This window comes from Mustelus asterias, chromosome 13 (genome assembly GCF_964213995.1).
Source record: "Mustelus asterias chromosome 13, sMusAst1.hap1.1, whole genome shotgun sequence".
In the NCBI taxonomy this organism is placed as follows: Eukaryota; Metazoa; Chordata; class Chondrichthyes; order Carcharhiniformes; family Triakidae; genus Mustelus; species Mustelus asterias.
Window position 1 is genome coordinate 2,725,235 of NC_135813.1, and position 17,663 is coordinate 2,742,897.

The 17,663-nt window shown below is 48.1% G+C and overlaps 1 protein-coding gene and 1 non-coding gene across 5 annotated transcripts in view; both read left to right on the forward strand.

Moving 5' to 3' along the window:
* snapc4 (small nuclear RNA activating complex, polypeptide 4) overlaps window positions 1–17,663 on the forward strand; it is a 57,770-nt gene that overhangs the window by 1,638 nt on the left and 38,469 nt on the right. For 2 of the 4 annotated variants that reach the window (XM_078226193.1, XM_078226194.1), the window contains exons 2-7: window positions 2,996–3,039; window positions 6,488–6,667; window positions 8,671–8,793; window positions 9,413–9,491; window positions 12,292–12,373; window positions 16,669–16,810. Coding sequence is in view for 2 of the 4 variants with exons in the window: in XM_078226191.1 (XP_078082317.1) it covers window positions 2,996–3,039; window positions 6,488–6,667; window positions 8,671–8,793; window positions 9,413–9,491; window positions 12,292–12,373; window positions 16,669–16,773 (613 nt within the window). In the remaining 2 variants the exon portion in view is untranslated. The remainder of the gene's footprint in view (window positions 1–2,995; window positions 3,040–6,487; window positions 6,668–8,670; window positions 8,794–9,412; window positions 9,492–12,291; window positions 12,374–16,668; window positions 16,811–17,663) is intronic. The other 2 variants (XM_078226191.1, XM_078226192.1) reach the window with 1 other exon arrangement.
* Window positions 2,548–2,643, forward strand: LOC144503218 (Z30 small nucleolar RNA). Its single transcript, XR_013499446.1, has one exon. It is a non-coding gene; the product is annotated as a Z30 small nucleolar RNA (small nucleolar RNA).

Consider the following 17,663-nt stretch of genomic DNA (forward strand, 5'->3'; position numbering starts at 1 on the left):
TAGTGTCGAGGTAACACATCTATCTTGCCTTTATATTATGGCTGTGTGTCTCTATTATATTACCTCTATACTATATCTATCTCTGACCCCTCTCTGGGCCACCCAGTTCGCGCTCTCTCTCATATAATGTGTCTTTCTCTGTCTCTTTTTCTATATTATATTATCTCTCTGTCTATATCTTTCTCTCTCACACAGACTGCTCTCGGCGTCAATACTGGCTGGAGACAATACACATCTCTTTAACCTGTGCTTGGCCCTCTCTCCACTCACATTGTCTGTACCTTTAAGACTTGATTACCTGTAAAGACTCGCATTCCAACCATTATCTTGTAAATTGAGTTTGTGTCTTTATATGCCCTGTTTATGAACACAAGTCCTCACTCACCTGATGAATGAGCAGCGCTCCGAAAGCTAGTGCTGCCAAATAAACCTGTTGGACTTTAACCTGGTGTTGTGAGACTTCTTACTGAGATAACATAATACAGAGACACAGAGAGAGAAAGAGATAGTGTAGAGATAACATAATACAGAGACAGATATATAGAGAGAGAGAGAGAGCTGGGCGGCACCACGAACAGTCAGTGAGAGAGAGACCGATAGAGAGAGCTGGGCGGTGCCGAGAGCAGCGTGCGTGCGCGTGTTAGACAGCGAGATTGTATAATATAGAGAAAGAGACAGCGAGAGACACATTATATTAGAGAGAGAGCACGAACTGGGTGGCCCGGAGAGGGGTCAGAGATAGATATAGTATAGAGGTAATATAATACAGAGAGACACACAGCCATAATATAAAGGCAAGATACTGCAGATGCTGGAATCTGAAACAAATACAAAAAAATGCTGGAAAATCTTGGCAGGTCTGACAGCATCTGTGAAGAGAGAGTAGACATGATGTGGAGAGTAGAGCCAACGTTTCGAGGCTAGATGACCCTTGGTCAGAGCTGAGAGGAAAGAGAGTCAGCAGAGATTGAGCCTTTGGGGGTAGGGAGAGGTAGTGGAATGGGACAAAGGGAATGTAAATGATGCAGGAGGTTGAGAAGGTGTTGAAAGTTTCCATTAAGTGATCAGAATGTGTGAATGGCAAAACAAAGATACAGCTTAGTAATGGACTGTCTGAGGAATGTGGCAGTTGGCCTGAAGAAGGTGGGGTGGGGGAGGGTGGAAAGGAGGGTGATAAAATGGAGAACGAGGTGAAATGAAATAAACTAAATGGAAATGGGATACGTATGTGTGTATATAGATAGAGAGAGCTGGGCAGCTCGGAGCGGTCAGTGAGATAGATATATATAAATATATATATGACGGGATAGTATATATGGGGGAGATAATTGAGAGTGATGGAGGTTTATGTGTATAGAGAGAGTTGGGTAGTGCCGAGAATGCTCAGTGAGAGAGATAGGTGTATATATATAATACTGATAGAGACAATATATAGATACAATACATATATACTTTTCGTAATACATATGTTATAGAAAGAGTGGGCGGCGTGGAGAGTGAGACAGATATATATAGGGGAGAGATTAGTGAGACACACTATATATATATAATGTAGAAAGATGATATGTATACAATATAGAGGGGGGAGAGAAGAGAGTGATTGGGGAGGGGGTGGGGTGGAATCGGTGAGTGTGCTGGACTCTGGGAATGCAGTGAGAGTGGTCTGGGGAGTGGTAAGGGAGGTAGTGTGGTGTCACTTGAGCTTTAGATGGGGCAGTGTAGAGAGAGCTTTACTCTGTATCTAACCCCGTGCTGTACCTGTCCTGGGAGTGTTTGATGGGGACGGTGTAGAGGGAGCTTTACTCTGTATCTAACCCCGTGCTGTACCTATCCTGGGAGTGTTTGATGGGGACAGTGTAGAGGGAGCTTTACTCTGTATCTAACCCCGTGCTGTACCTGTCCTGGGAGTGTTTGATGGGGACAGTGTAGAGGGAGCTTTACTCTGTATCTAACCCCGTGCTGGGAGTGTTTGATGGGTAAGAGTTTTGACAACATCAGGTTAAACTCCAACAGGTTTATTTGGTAGCAAATACCATTAGCTTTCGGAGCACTACTCCTTCGTCAGATGGAGTGGAAATGTGACGATGGAGCATCTGACGAAGGAGCAGCGCTCCGAAAGCTAATGGTATTTGCTATCAAATAAACCTGTTGGACTTTAACCTGGTGTTGTTAAAACTCTTACTGTGTTCACCCCAGTCCAACGCCGGCATCTCCACAGCGTGTTTGATGGGGACAGTGTAGAGGGAGCTTTACTCTGTATCTAACCCCGTGCTGTACCTGTCCTGGGAGTGGTTGATGGGTACAGTGTAGAGGGAGCTTTGCTCTGTATCTAACCCCGTGCTGTCCCTGTCCTGGGAGTGTTTGATGGGGGACAGTGCAGAGGGAGCTTTACTCTGTATCTAACCCCATGCTGTACCCGTCCTGGGAGTGTTTGGTGGGGGACAGTGCAGAGGGAGCTTTACTCTGTATCTAACCCCGTGCTGTACCTGTCCTAGGAGTGTTTGGAATCCTGACCTTCAATCAGTGATGATGTGAATATGGACTGGAGGCTGTGATGAGTTGGAATAACATGACCTGGTATTGGCAAATCCCTGAGGGGTGTCTCTGACCAGGAGATGAACATTGAATCTTCTCTCTGAGCCAAGCTGTAAGATGTGGAGTGATATATATCGACAGATTTATGCTCTGGGCACATGATCAACCAAGTTCAGAATTGACAGTACGATATCCCTGAGGTTCCCTCTGTGCTGGGCTCTATTCATTTATTGAACTGGGATGTAAGTTGACAAGACCCAAGAGTTTATTGGGTCTGTTGTGGTGGAGGTGCTGATGAGTGTTATTGAATGTGAGAACTCGTTGTGTTTAGTGTTGTGTAATCCCCTCATTGCAGTTTAGTCTCTGGTGGCTAATATTGAAGGGAAGGGGAAATTCCTTCTGCTGTCTCTTCCTCCTGGTTTGCAGCGAATAATGGCTAACAATCTTTTTGCTTTGGCAGAGTATGGTGATGAGGATGATGAGGAAGGTGCATGTACCTCTCTGGTAAGAATGAATTTACATTGCTCTGCTCCTCTGCTGTATCTCTCGATCAGGATTCCCAAACCTTTCTGGCTGTGGAACCCTTTTGACCTCCCAAGAATACGGAAAGAACTACTGGGAGACATTCTCATTATATTGGAGAATTAAATCACAAAAAATGATTATTATTGGGAAATAGAAACCAACTTAAAAGATGTTTTTATGTTTTGTGTATACATTTGTTATAATACCTTCCTTACCTTCCTTTATTTATTCATTCCTGGGACACGGGCATCGCTGGCTGGGCCAGCATTTATTGCCCATCCCTAGTTGCCCCTGGAGGGCAGTTGAGAGTCAACCACATTGCTGTGGCTCTGGAGTCACATGTAAGCCAGACCAGGTAAGGATGGCAGATTTCCTTCCCAAAGGACATTAGTGAACCAGACAATTGACAATGGTTTCATGGTCATCAGTAGATTCTTAATTCCAGATTTTTTATTCAAATTCCACCATCTGCTGTGGCGGGATTCGAACCCAGGTCCCCAGAACATTAGCTAAGTCTCTGGATTAATAGTCTAGTGATAATATCATTAGGCCATCGCCTACCCATATTTCCAAGTCTTGAGATTGTTTTTGTTATTTTTAATGTGATCAGCCCCTCAATGATGTGGAGATGTCAGCATTGGACTGGGGTGGGCACAGTAAGTAGTCTCACGACACCAGGTTAAAGTCCAACAGCTTTGTTTGGTGTCATGAGCTTTCAGAGCACTGCCCCTTCACCTGATGAAGGAGCAGCACACCGAAAGCTTGTGATACCAAATAAACCTGCTAGCCCCTCTGCCTCCTGCCCGCCTACCCCCCAGGCCCCAGCCCCTCTCACTTGTTGTATTCAATATTTTGTAAATAATGCTTGGTCTGCGTTGAATTTAGCTTGCTACTGTAAAATGTAAAATCTTCTCATAGAATCCCTCCAGTGCAGGAAAACCTTGAATTGCAACGAGTGAGGGAACAAGAAATGTTAGACAGAGAGGAAGGAATTGGGAAAAAGATGGAATTTCGAAGAGAAAAAAAGCAAGAAAATTTGAACTTGACAAGGCTTCAATTATACAACAGAGACTGGCAGTAAAACTTAATAATGACTTGGATTTAGAAACATAGAAACTAGAAGCAAGAGGAGCCCATTTGGCCCTTCAAGCCTGCTCCACCATTCATTTTGATCATGGCTGATCATCAGATTCAATATCCGGATCCCCCCCTTCCTTCCCCTTCCGAGTCCCACTGACCTGCACTTGGACCATATCCCTCCACACCCCTCTCATCCATGAACCCGTCCAAGTCTTTCTTAAATGTTAAAAGTGACCCCGCATTCACCACTTCATCTGGCAGCTCATTCCACACTCCCACCACTCTCTGCGTGAAGAAGCCCCCCTAATATTCCCTTTAAACTTTTCTCCTTTCACCCTTAACCCATGCCCTCTGGTTTTTTTCTCCCCTAGCCTCAGTGGAAAAAGCTTGCTTGCATTCACTCTATCTATACCCAGCAAAATCTTATACACTTCTATCAAATCTCCCCTCATTCCTCTACGCTCCAGGGAATAAAGTCCCAACCTATTCAATCTCTCTCTGTAACTCAGCTTCTCAAGTCCCGGCAACATCCTTGTGAACCTTCTCTGCACTCTTTCAACCTTATTTACATCCTTCCTGTAACAAGGTGACCAAAACTGTACACAATACTCTAAATTCGGCCTCACCAAGCCTTATATAACCTTACCATAACACTCCAACTTTTATACTCGATACTCCAATTTATAAAGGCCAATGTACCAAAGGCACTCTTTACTACCCTATCCACCTGTGACGTCACTTTTAGGGAATTCTGTACCTGTATTTCCAGATCCCTCTGTTCAACTGCACTCTTCAGAGTCCCACCATTTACCCTGTACGTTCTACTTTGGTTTGTCCTTCCAAAGTGCAATATCTCACACTTGTCTGCGGTAAATTCCATTTGCCATTTTTCTAGTTGGTCCAAATCCCTCTGCAAGCTTTGAAAACCTTCCTCACTGTCCACTACACTTCCAATCTTTGTATCATCAGCAAATTTGCTGATCCAATTTACCACATTGTCATCCAGATCATTGATATAGATGACAAACAACAATGAACCCAACACCGATCCCTGCGGCACACCACTAGTCACAGGCCTCCACTCAGAGAAGCAATCCTCCACAACCACTCTCTGGCTTCTTCCATTGAGCCAGTGTCTAATCCAATTTACTACCTCCCCATGTATACCCAGCGACTGAACCTTCCTAACTAACCTCCCATGAGGGACCTTGTCAAAGGCCTTGCTGAAACCAGGTAGACAACATCCACTGCCTTCCCTTCATCCACTTTCCTGGTAACCTCCTCGAAAAATTCTAATAGATTGGTCAAACATGACCTACCACGCACAAAGCCATGTAGACTCTCCCTAATAAGTCCCTGTCTCTCCAAATATTTGTAGATCCTATCCCTTATCACACCTTCCAATAACTTGCCCACCACCGACGTCAAACTTACTGGCCTATAATTTCCCGGATTTCTTTTGGAACCTTTTTTAAACAACGGAACAACATGAGCCACCCTCCAATCATCCGGCACCTCCCCCGTGAATACTGACATTTTAAATATGTCTGCCAGGGCCCCTACAAGTTCAAAACTAGCTTCCCTCAAGGTCCGTGGGAATACCCTGTCCGGTCCACTCTGATTTGCCTCAAGACAGCAAGCACCTCCTGCATCTTTGCATCCTCCTCACAACTTGCAATTCCAACTAGTTTTGTGACGTCTGCAAACTGAAATGTTACATTTAATTCCCACAATAAATCATTGATATAGAATGTGAATAGCTGGGGCCCAGTACTGATCCTTGGTACCCCACTAGTCGCAGCCTGCCAACCTGAAAATGACCCCATTTATTCCTACTCTGTTCTCTGTCCATTAACCAGTTCTTAATCCAAGGCGGTAAGTGCGGTCACCTTAAACAGGGACTCACCTGATGGAGGAGCAGCGCTCCGAAAGCTCGTGTTACCAAAAATACCTGTTGGACTTTAACCTGGTGTTGTGAGACTTCTTACTGTGCCCAAGCTGGTATATTACCCCTAAGCCCATGTGCTCTTTATTTCGAACCTAGTGTGTGGGACCTTATTTAAACCTTTCTGAAAATCTCGATATACCACATCCACTAGTTCCCCCATTTCTATTCTGTTAATTATGTCCTCAAAAAACTCCAATATGTTTGTTAAACTTGATTTCCATTTCATAAATCCATCTTGACTCTGCTCAATCCTACCATTGGTTTCTCAGTGTCCTGTTATATATCCCGTGTGGGGTCTGTATGGGCAACCTCTATAGGAGTTCCCCATGCCCCTTTCAAAAGACTATGTAGGTGCCGAGAGGGGTAGGTGGAAGGAGTAACCTTTTGGTTTGTGTTCAGGAGCCGGCTCTCACTGGAGACTTGGTGCCTCAGCTCCCAGGCAGCAACATGGACGAAGAGGGAGATGAGCTCCCCGAGGATCCTGAGACTTGCCTGCAGATGAACCTGGTTTACCAGGAGGTGATTGTGGAGAAGCTGCAGGACCTTGAACTGCTGTTTACGCACAATAAGGAGCAGCAGGTGAGTGAGAGATTCCTGGGGCTGTGTGGGGAGGGGCTCCTTGGGCAGCCTGTGGCATCGAACTCTGAGGCAACAGTGGAATCGATGTGGAATCTCTGCGCCTGGGCTGCCTGCGACTAATCTCACCACAGGGGCTGAGAGGAGAGTCACTGATGTCTACAATCCCTCATATAATGATAATATAATATGATCAGCTTTGACAAAGGGTCATCTGGACTCGAAACGTCAGCTCTTTTCTCCTTACAGATGCTGCCAGGCCTGCTGAAATTTTCCAGCATTTTCTCTTTTGGTCTACAATTCCTCATCACTGCTGGGTTTACCATGTTGACACGGAACAGGTCTGGGACATTGGTGAAGAACAGAAGGAGGCCATTCAGCTCCTTGAGGCTGCCCTGCCATTCAATCAGAATTCAATCCCCAACTTCAACAGCTTTTTGGGGGAAGAGTGTGCTCTGGATTCCCATTACCCCATTGTGTGAAGATGTACTTCTTACCTTGCCCGTATCAACTGAACTCTAATTTAAGGTTCTTAACCCCCCCAACCAGAGGAAATAGTTTCTCTCTCTCTAACTGAGCGACACTTCAATTAGTTCACCTTTTAATCTTTTATTCGTAGTGATACCAGCTTAGATTATGCAACTGGTCCTTGTCATTTAACCCATTCAGCTCCTGTGTTCTTTGCTGCATCTCATCCAAGGCCAGTTGAACTATAGAATGGTTACATCACACAAGGAGGCCATTTGGCCCATTGTGCCCATGCAGCCCTCTGGAAGAGCATCTTACCGAATCCCACCCCTTTTCCTGGAGCGCTACAATTTTTTCTCTTCAGATATTTATCCAATTCCTTTTTTGGAGCCATGATTGGCTGTGCCTTCAGCGCACACTCCGCGTGCTCCAGATCCTCACCACTCGCTGCGCAATATGACAGTGTTTTGCCTCGTGTTACTGTTGGTTCTTTTGCCAGTCGCCTTAAACAGATGTCCTCTACTTCTCAATCTCTCCACCAAAGGGTACATCTCCTTATCTACTCTTGTTCAGGCCCCTCGTGATTCTCCTGACATCTCCTCTCAATTTCCTTTTCTTTAAGGAGAATGGCCTCTGCTTGTCCAAAATGTCTACGTAACTGAAGCTCCTCATCATCTCTGGAACGATTCTCCCGGTCCATTGCCAAAGCCTTCCCATCCTTCCTAAAGTGTGGTGCCCAGAATTGGAGACTGAAACTGCGTTCAGTGCTGAAATGGAGCCAGAGTTTTATAAATGTTTATCATAACCTCCTTGCTTTTGTACTTTATGCCTCTATTTATAAAACTGAGGACTCTGTATACCTTATTAATCACTTTTCCAACCCGCTCTGCCACCTTCAACAATTTGTGCACAGATGCACTTAGGCTGCTTTGCTCCTGCATCCTTCATTTTAAATTGCCTCCCCCTCATTCTTCCAAAATGAACCACTTTGCAATTCTCTACATCAAATTTTATCTGCCAAATGTCTGTCTATTCCACCAGGCTGCAAATGTCCTCTTAAAGTCTGTCACTATCCTCTTCACATCGCGCTCCTGCACACCTAAGTCAACGCCATTAATATAGGTCAAGAAAAGCAGTGGTTCCCTGGGGAGCTCCACAATATACCACCGTCCAATCCGAAAAACAGCCGTTCACTGCTGTTGTTTCCTCTCTCTAACCTAATCTCCTATCCATGCTGCCATTCGTCATCCCTTTTATTCCATGAATTTTAACTTTGCTGACAAGCCTGTCATGTGACATGTTATCAGATGCCTTCTGGAAGTCCATGTACATCGCATCAACTGGGTTACCGTATCAACCCTCTCTGTTACCTCATTAAAAACCCAAATCAAATTGCTTCACCAGGGTTAAACTTAGTGGTCTGTAGTTGCTGGGCATATCCTGGCGCCCTTTTTGTATCCTTTCTGTGGCACGGTGACCATATTCCAGCGATGACCCTGCTCTGGCAGTGAACACACGGTATTCTTATTCTCCCGCAGATTGAAATCATGGGTGACATTGCTGGACGTGAGTCGGAAAAAACAAAATCCAAGAATCAGCCTGCCACCTTGTACCTGGGGCACTTCCTGAAGCCATATTTCAAGGATAAAGTCACTGGCCTGGTGAGTACTTTTGAACTTGACACTGTAACTTTGTCGGTGTACAGATTAGCTTGTGGTGTTGGATGCTTTAACTGTGTCAGCTGTCCAATGGATCTGTCACCTTTTACCAACTGGAGTGAAGTGAGCTTGTGCAGATCCCCTGATATCCGACGCTCTGGAATATTTCAGCTTTTTTCAGGAAAGGGGGAGAAGCAGTGCCTTCCTCTGATTTGGTGAGTTGTTGCTGGAAGCTGGGGAGCGACTGGAGAGGTTTGTCGTGGGCGGAGACAGGGCAGGAAGGTGCAGCTGATAAACTGGGATCTAATTAAAAGGTGGAGTGGACTTGAGGAGCAGTGTGGCCCACTCCAGTTTCCTCTATTCCTGAAACCAAACTGCTTCACGTATCGGAGACGAAAGGGAGCTTGCCGCCAGTCTGGCCTACACGTGACTCCAGTCCCACTCGACCCGGTTGACTCGGTGCCCCCAGTTATTGACAATTGCTGTCAGAATTCTGGACAATGATTGAGACTTAATGTCACGCACACCCACAACATTCAATCAAATAACTCTCTTCCATAGCAAATTGCAACAAATAGCTTCCTCATAATGTTTAAATCTCTTACTCTCTCGTTGTGATTAGGGTCCACCAGCAAACCAGGACACAAAGGAAAAAGCTACACAAGGCATCAAAGGATTTGATGAGTTTTTAATAACGAGTTGTAAGTATTAGTGTCTACTTTAACTCTGCCGTCTTGTTTTCATTTTTAATTACTCCACCATTGGTTGTACCTTTGCTCCCTAGGTTCTCCACTCTGGGCTTCCCTCCCGAAAACATTTCCATCCCTCTCTCCCCTTTAAAGATGCTCCTTAAAACCTCCTGCTTTGACCAAGTTTTTTTTTCAGTTGCCCAGTATCTCCTCTGTGTGGCTTGCTGTCACGTTTTGTCTGCACACACTCCTGGTTTGGTTATTCGTTTACGGGGTGTGGGTGTCACCCTCTGGGCCAGCATTTATCACCCATTCCCAGTTGCCCTTGGGAAAGTGATAGTCAGCTGCTGCCTTCAACCTCTGCATTCTGTGTGGGGGAGCACCTTGGGACATTCTACTCTTGTTCTGGAGTGAAAACTGAGGCAAAAGCAGGAGAAGGTTCTTCCCACAGCTGGTGTGACACACTGACAGCTGGTGTGACACACTGACAGCCGGTGTGACGCACTGACAGCCGGTGTGACACACTGACAGCTGGTGTGACACACTGACAGCTGGTGTGACACACTTACAGCTGGTGTGACACACTGACAGTTGGTGTGACACACTGACAGCTGGTGTGACACACTGACAGCTGGTGTGACGCACTGACAGCCGGTGCGACGCACTGACAGCCGGTGCGACGCACTGACAGCCGGTGTGACACACTGACAGCCGGTGTGACACACTGACAGCCGGTGTGACGCACTGACAGCCGGTGTGACGCACTGACAGCCGGTGTGACACACTGACAGCCGGTGTGACACACTGACAGCCGGTGTGACACACTGACAGCCGGTGTGACACACTGACAGCTGGTGTGACACACTGACAGCCGGTGTGACGCACTGACAGCCGGTGTGACGCACTGACAGCCGGTGTGACACACTGACAGCCGGTGTGACGCACTGACAGCCGGTGTGACACACTGACAGCCGGTGTGACACACTGACAGCCGGTGTGACACACTGACAGCCGGTGTGACGCACTGACAGCCGGTGTGACACACTGACAGCCGGTGTGACACACTGACAGCCGGTGTGACGCACTGACAGCCGGTGTGACACACTGACAGCCGGTGTGACGCACTGACAGCCGGTGTGACACACTGACAGCCGGTGTGACACACTGACAGCCGGTGTGACGCACTGACAGCCGGTGTGACGCACTGACAGCCGGTGTGACACACTGACAGCCGGTGTGACGCACTGACAGCCGGTGTGACACACTGACAGCCGGTGTGACACACTGACAGCCGGTGTGACGCACTGACAGCCGGTGTGACACACTGACAGCCGGTGTGACGCACTGACAGCCGGTGTGACACACTGACAGCCGGTGTGACACACTGACAGCCGGTGTGACACACTGACAGCCGGTGTGACGCACTGACAGCCGGTGTGACACACTGACAGCCGGTGTGACACACTGACAGCCGGTGTGACACACTGACAGCCGGTGTGACACACTGACAGCCGCACGGTCACCCGTGATGCTCCCATCTTTTTATTTGGATAATTTGTTGGCGGGAGAATTTCCTAGTTGTGGATTGAATCGATAGCGATTCCTGTCAGCATCGTCTCCTGGATCAGAAAAGGATAGCTGCAGGTGCAGATGATCATAGAATCCAGGCAGTAAAGAAGGAGGCCGTTCGGCCCATCGAGTCTGTACCGACTCTCAAAGAGCAAAGAAAATTACAGCACAGGAACAGGCCCTTCGGCCCTCCAAGCCTGCACCGACCATGCTGCCCGTCTGAACTAAAACCGCCTACCCTTCTGGAGACCAAATCCCTCTATTTCCATCCTATTCATGTATTTATCACTATCGTATCTGCTTCCACTGCCTTCCCCGGCAGCGAGTTCCAGGCATCCAGCACCCTCTGTGTAAAACAAACTTGCCTTGTACATCTCCTTTAAACCTTGCCCCTCGCACCTTAAACCTGTGCCCCCTAGTAATTGACTCTTCCACCCTGGGAGAAAGCTTCTGACTATCCACTCTGTCCATACCCCTCATAATCTTGTAGACTTCTATCAGGTCGCCCCTCAACCTCCGTCATTCCAGTGAGAACAAATCAAATTTCTCCAACCTCTCCTCATAGCTGATGCCCTCCATACCAGGCAACATCCTGGTAAATCTTTTCTGTACCCTCTCCAAAGCCTCCACGTCCTTCTGGTAGTGTGGTGACCAGAATTGAACACTATATTCCAAGTGCGGCCTAACCAAGGTTCTATAAAGCTGCGATGTGACTTGCCAATTTTTAAACTCAGTGTCGTGGCCGATGAAGGCAAGCATGCAGTATGCCTTCTTGACTACCTAATACTTCCGACAGAGTATCTTACCCAGGACGAGCCCCCTGCCCCATTCCTTTAACCCCTGTGCATTTACCCTGCTAACCCCCCTAACCTACACATCTTGGGACACTAAAGGGTCAATGGCCAATCCACCTAACTTGCTTAGCTTTGGAGTGTGGGAGGAAACCCACGCAGACATGGGGAGAATGTGCAAACTCCGCACAGTCACCCGAGGCTGGAATTGAACCTGGGTCCTTAGTGTTGCGAGGCAGCAGTGCTAACCATTGTGCCACCATAATCCCTTGCTGGGATTGGGGTGGGGGTGTGCAGACTGGAAGGAGATGTCCTGTTTAATCAGTTCATTGTGTCCAGTGTCTGCTGCAGTGGGATGCGTGCAGGAGGGGGTGGGGGTCACTGAGGTTCAGATGACAAATGACTAATTGCAGTGTCAGCTGAATGAGGTGTTTGATATTTACCTTTCACAGGGAAGCAGAGCGAAAAGGAAAAGCTAAAGCTCTCGGTTGCAAGTGATGCGACACAACGACTGCTACAGCCCAAACTCTTGAGGTAAACCCCCTTTTATTTATGATTATCTTGTGACCTGTTAGTCAGTAACGCAGGAGTGGAACCTGAGGTGCTGCGGTCTTGGTGCCAGTGTGTGTTTGAGGGTGCGGAGATGTGTGCAGATGTATAGCAATGTCTCATAGAATCATACGGTGCAGAAGGAGGCCATTCGGCCCATCGAGCCTGCACCGACCACAATCCCACCCAGGCCCTATCCCCGTAACCTCACGCATTGACCCTAGCTAATCCCCCGACACTAAGGGGCAATTTAGCATGGCCAATCTACCTAATGTGGAAATGCTGGCGTTGGACTGGGGTAAACACAGTAAGGAGTGTAACAACGCCTGGTTAAAGTCCAACAGGTTTATTTGGTAGCAAACGCCACTAGCTTTCAGAGCGCTGCTCCTTCGTCAGATGGCACCTTTAATGATTTAATGATTGGCAGATTTCCACTCCATCTGACGAAGGAGCAGCGCTCCGAAAGCTAGTGGCGTTTGCTACCAAATAAACCTGTTGGACTTTAACCCAATCTACCTAACCCAGACATCTTTGGACTGTGGGAGGAAACCCCCGCAGACACGGAGAACGTGCCGACTCCGCACGGATGGTGACCCGAGGCCAGAATTGAACCCGGGTCCCTGGCACCGTGAGGCAGCAGCGCCAACCACTGTGCCACCGTGTCGCCCTGCAAAGTTGCACTCCTCTCGCTGACCACGGATAAGCCATCTGGCATCACCTCGATTTTAAAAATTCCTAGTTTGCAGATCCCTCCATGGCCGTGCCTCCTCCCTATCTTTGTTTTCTGCTACTGTGTGTGGTTCCTTTGGAATGCATTAAAGGTGCTATTTAAATGTAAGTAGTTGTTGGTACCCTGCCCCATGGTGACTGGTAGGTTGTCTTTGGGAAAGATTTGGAGGAGGGGCACAGGAGTGATCCCCATCTTGACAAATCCCATTTACTCAGGCTTTACTCGGGCCAGTGTTGAGCAGCCTGGATTCGGAGGTGAGCTGCCAGCAGGATGTAAAATAGAGGGTTGAAATGCCTACTATCTGTTCGAGTATTTCAGCCGGGCGGACTGTGGAGGCCCCCGGGCGGACTGTGGAGGCCCCCGGGCGGACTGTGGAGGCCCCCGGGCGGACTGTGGAGGCCCCCGGGCGGACTGTGGAGGCCCCCGGGCGGACTGTGGAGGCCCCCGGGCGGACTGTGGAGGCCCCCGGGCGGACTGTGGAGGCCCCCGGGCGGACTGTGGAGGCCCCCGGGCGGACTGTGGAGGCCCCCGGGCGGACTGTGGAGGCCCCCGGGCGGACTGTGGAGGCCCCCGGGCGGACTGTGTCTTTAAGCTGCTCGAGGAACACAGCAGTGGATGTTGGGCGCTTCCTCTGCCCTTAAAACTAAAAGTTTAAGTTTATTTATTCGTGTCACAAGTCGGCTTACATTCACACTGCAATGAAGTTACTGTGAAAATCCCCTAGTCACCACACTCCGGCGCCTGTTCAGGTACACTGAGGGAGAATTTAGCACGGCCAATGCACTCTAACCAGCACGTCTTTCGGACTGTGGGAGGAAACCGGAGCACCCGGAGGAAACCCACGCAGACATGGGGAGAACGTGCAGACTCCGCACAGACAGTGACCCAAGCCGGGAATCGAATCCGGGTCCCCGGTGCTGTGAGGCAGCGGTGCTAACCACTGTGCCGCTGTGAGAATTTCTAGAATGTGCGATCGGTGCCACCTCTCTCTCTTCCAGAGCGACCTGGACCAGAACCTGAATGAGGCAAAGATGTTATCAGGTTGTCATTGCAGAGCTGTTTGTGGGATCTTGCTGTGCAATTATTAGCTGCTGCATTTCCCACATTACAGAAGTGACTACAGTCATAAAGTACTTTATTGGTGAAAAAGCAGTTTGTGTTTGGTGGATGTGAAAAACACCAGGTTGAGCATTGCTTAAAAAAAAGACATTTTTGTCGAAGCTTTTAGTCTTGCACTCATCAGGACATTTCACAAGAATCCAAATCCAAGCAGATTTATACCTGTCGTGTGAAGTGTCCTGATGAGTGCAAGATGAAAAGTTTCAACAAAAAGCTAGGACAAAAAAACCTCCTTTTTCAGCAATTCTCGGGCTCTGTGTGTCTTTTATTTCAGTCATATTGAGGAGCAGGGTTTACACAGAACACTAGGTCTGTGTGAACATCTGCACTGCTTCCGATTGAGGGGATTGAAGAAGAACTTCAAAAAATATTGTTAAAATCCAGGTCAGAAACTCCAAAGTGTTGTATGAAGCCCACTTGGATCATAAGATTTGCAATTTAAATTTGGTTAGGATAAGCATGACAGGTTTCACTTCAGGTATGATTCGAATGACCCACTGGGGAGCTTTTATCAAACAAAGTTTATTTAAGAACACAGTTAACACATAGGCAGAAAATTAGCAATAGCTTTTATCAATTACATATAAGAAAAAAAACCCATGTTATTCCTCATTACAGGAAGGATGTGGAAATGATTGAAAGGGTGCAGAGGAGATTTACAAGGACGTTGCCTGGATTGAGTGGCATGCCTTGTGAGGATAGGCTGAGGGAGCTCGGTCTTTTCTCCTTGGAGAGACGTAGGATGAGAGGAGACCTAATAGAGGTATATAAGATGTTGAGAGGCATAGATGGGGTGGACTCTCAGAGGCTTTTTCCCAGGGTGGAAATGGCTGCTACGAGAGGACACAGGTTTAAGGTGCTGGGGGGGCTAGGTACAGGGGAAATGTTCGGGGGAAGTTTTTCACACAGAGGGTGGTGGGCGAGTGGAATCGGCTGCCGTCAGTGGTGGTGGAGGCAAACTCAATAGGGTCTTTTAAGAGACTCCTGGATGAGTACATGGGACTTAATAGGATGGAGGGTTATCGGTAGGCCTAAAAGGTAGGGATATGTTCAGCACAACTTGTGGGGCCGAAGGGCCTGTTTTGTGCTGTAGTTTTTCTATGTTTCTATTGTATAAACCTTAACCTCTAAATTCTGTTCCAACCAAACAAATCCTAGAAACAAACACCTATTTTGGGAAAGCACAGGAAATCTGAAATGCTCACGTGACTTTGCAACTTCGTTCTTTGGTTGGAGAATTGAAACTCTGACTTCCCAGCCCTGTAACTTCCAGCAGGCCCCAAGGTAGAGCCTCTGGCTTTCAGCCAGCAAACCACTGCCAGAGACAGGCAATCCTTGCTTCCAGTTACTAGCTGGCAAGCCACCAACAGCAGAATTCTCACTGCAGGAAGGCAAGAAGACCTGTTCCCAGCCAGTCAGCGGAATTTACAATATCAGGGAGGGAGACACAAAACCTGCCTGCAACGTAAAAACCAGGACAGCTTCTGACCCTGAACCAAACTGAAAGGAAAAGAACTCTTGTCACCTGACCTGTCAATCACTCTTCCCCCTAACAATTCAAAAGGTCGTGAACTCCCAGAAGGTGCATTAGACCCAGAATAAAAATAAACCCCATTTAAATCATCTAAGCTGCAATAAAAGGACATCTAAGCAGACAACCAAAGCTGCTTACAACTGTAGAAAACATGATCAGAAAATACATCTCTTAAAGCCACACTAGTGTTATAATATGTCGTCCCTCTTTTTGCCTGTGGGCTTTCCAGGGTTTGGATTGCCCTGGTGGAGGGGAGTCGGATGGTCTGGGACTATCCGGTCAGGTAGCTCCAGTCACCGTGAGGTGACCAGCTGCCCTTTTCCTGCCCACCAAATCTTGTGTTAAACTTTCTCTCACCCAGCAGGTGCTGCTCTGTTGCTGGGCTACAGTCAGTGTCTCACCCGGGGCTAGGTGATGAGTGTTAGTAGTGGGGCATTGAACTATAGAAGGCATCACAGTTGAGTCTCGAAACTGAGTCGCAAGGGCGATGGACAGAGTAGATGGGGAGATCATCAAAGTATCAAGAATGAGGGGACAGAGATTTAAAGCAAAGGCAAGATGAGCGAACCTTTTCACACAGTGAGTGGTTAAGGCCTGGAATGTAGGTGAGCCTGTGGTGGAGACAGGTTCGATCAAAGCATTCAACATGCAGTGAGAATGTTAGCTGAAAAGAATGTGTAGGGTCACAGGGAGAATGGCGCTGAGTACATTGCTCACTTGGAGAGCCGATGCAAGGGGCCAAATGGCCATCTCTTGCACTGTAACAGTTCTCTGATTCTCACTTGACATTTGTTGAGTCTCCAGCAGGGGTCACTGGTTAGTCAGCAGCTGGAGCCCTGGCTGATCTGAACCCTGGTCAGGATTTTGACCCCTGTCACTTTCCCTTCACATGTCTAGGCTTGAATACCTGAACAAGAAGATGGAACTCTCTCGCCAGGAAACCGAGAAGCAGATCTTCGCAAAGCAGATTGGTGAAATAGAGCGAGAAATGGACAACATCAAGTGAGATACCTTACTGCCAACAGGCATTTTTAAAAGAGTATCGAATTGAGAAGTAATTGCCTCCTCACAAGCTGGTCCCCATTCCTGGTTTAATGTTGTCTGATTTGTAGAGCATTGCCCTTGTGGACCAGTAAGGGAGCTTCTCTCATTCACTGTCTGCGGGTCGGATCGACCAACTGTGCGTTAATTAATTAGTGTGGGGGACATCTGGTTGGTGGGTCCGATTTACAAAACTATAGGAACCGTGATGGGAAATTTTAATATTGTCCTGACTGAACCTTGCTTAACTCGAGCGGAATGTATTGTTGAATCAAAACAGCAGTTATTTCCTTCCCAGGCGTTCCAATTACTTTACAGAAACTTCCCGGGAATGTGATTGAGCCAGTGTGCGATTGGCTCTGAAGCTGATTGCTGGAACGCCGCTTTCAACCTCTTCCGCCTTCGAAAAATAAACATCATTCCATCCGCAAAGCCAAAATAACAAATGTAGCAAAGAAACTGGAAAAGCAAAGTAATCCAATACTGTCCCACCTGAGGGTGAGGTTCCTGCCGGAATGGGTGGGAGGGGCTGGAGAGACAGTGAGGAATAAAGCAGCAAATGTTGCCTCTGGGTGGGTTTGGTTTCGAGTGTGGACAACAGCTCAATGACTGTTTCCCCCCCCCGCCACCCCTCTGCAGACTGCCCCCCTCACCCCTCCCACTGTGGACTGGGCACCCCCCGACCCACCCCTCTGCGGACTGCCCCCCCCCCCCCCCCCCACCCCATTCACCCCTCTGTGGACTGCCTCCACCCCTCCCCTCTGCGAACTGCCCCCCTCCCCCCCCCCCCCCCCACCCCATTCACCCCTCTGTGGACTGCCTCCACCCACCCCTCTGCGGACTGCCCACCC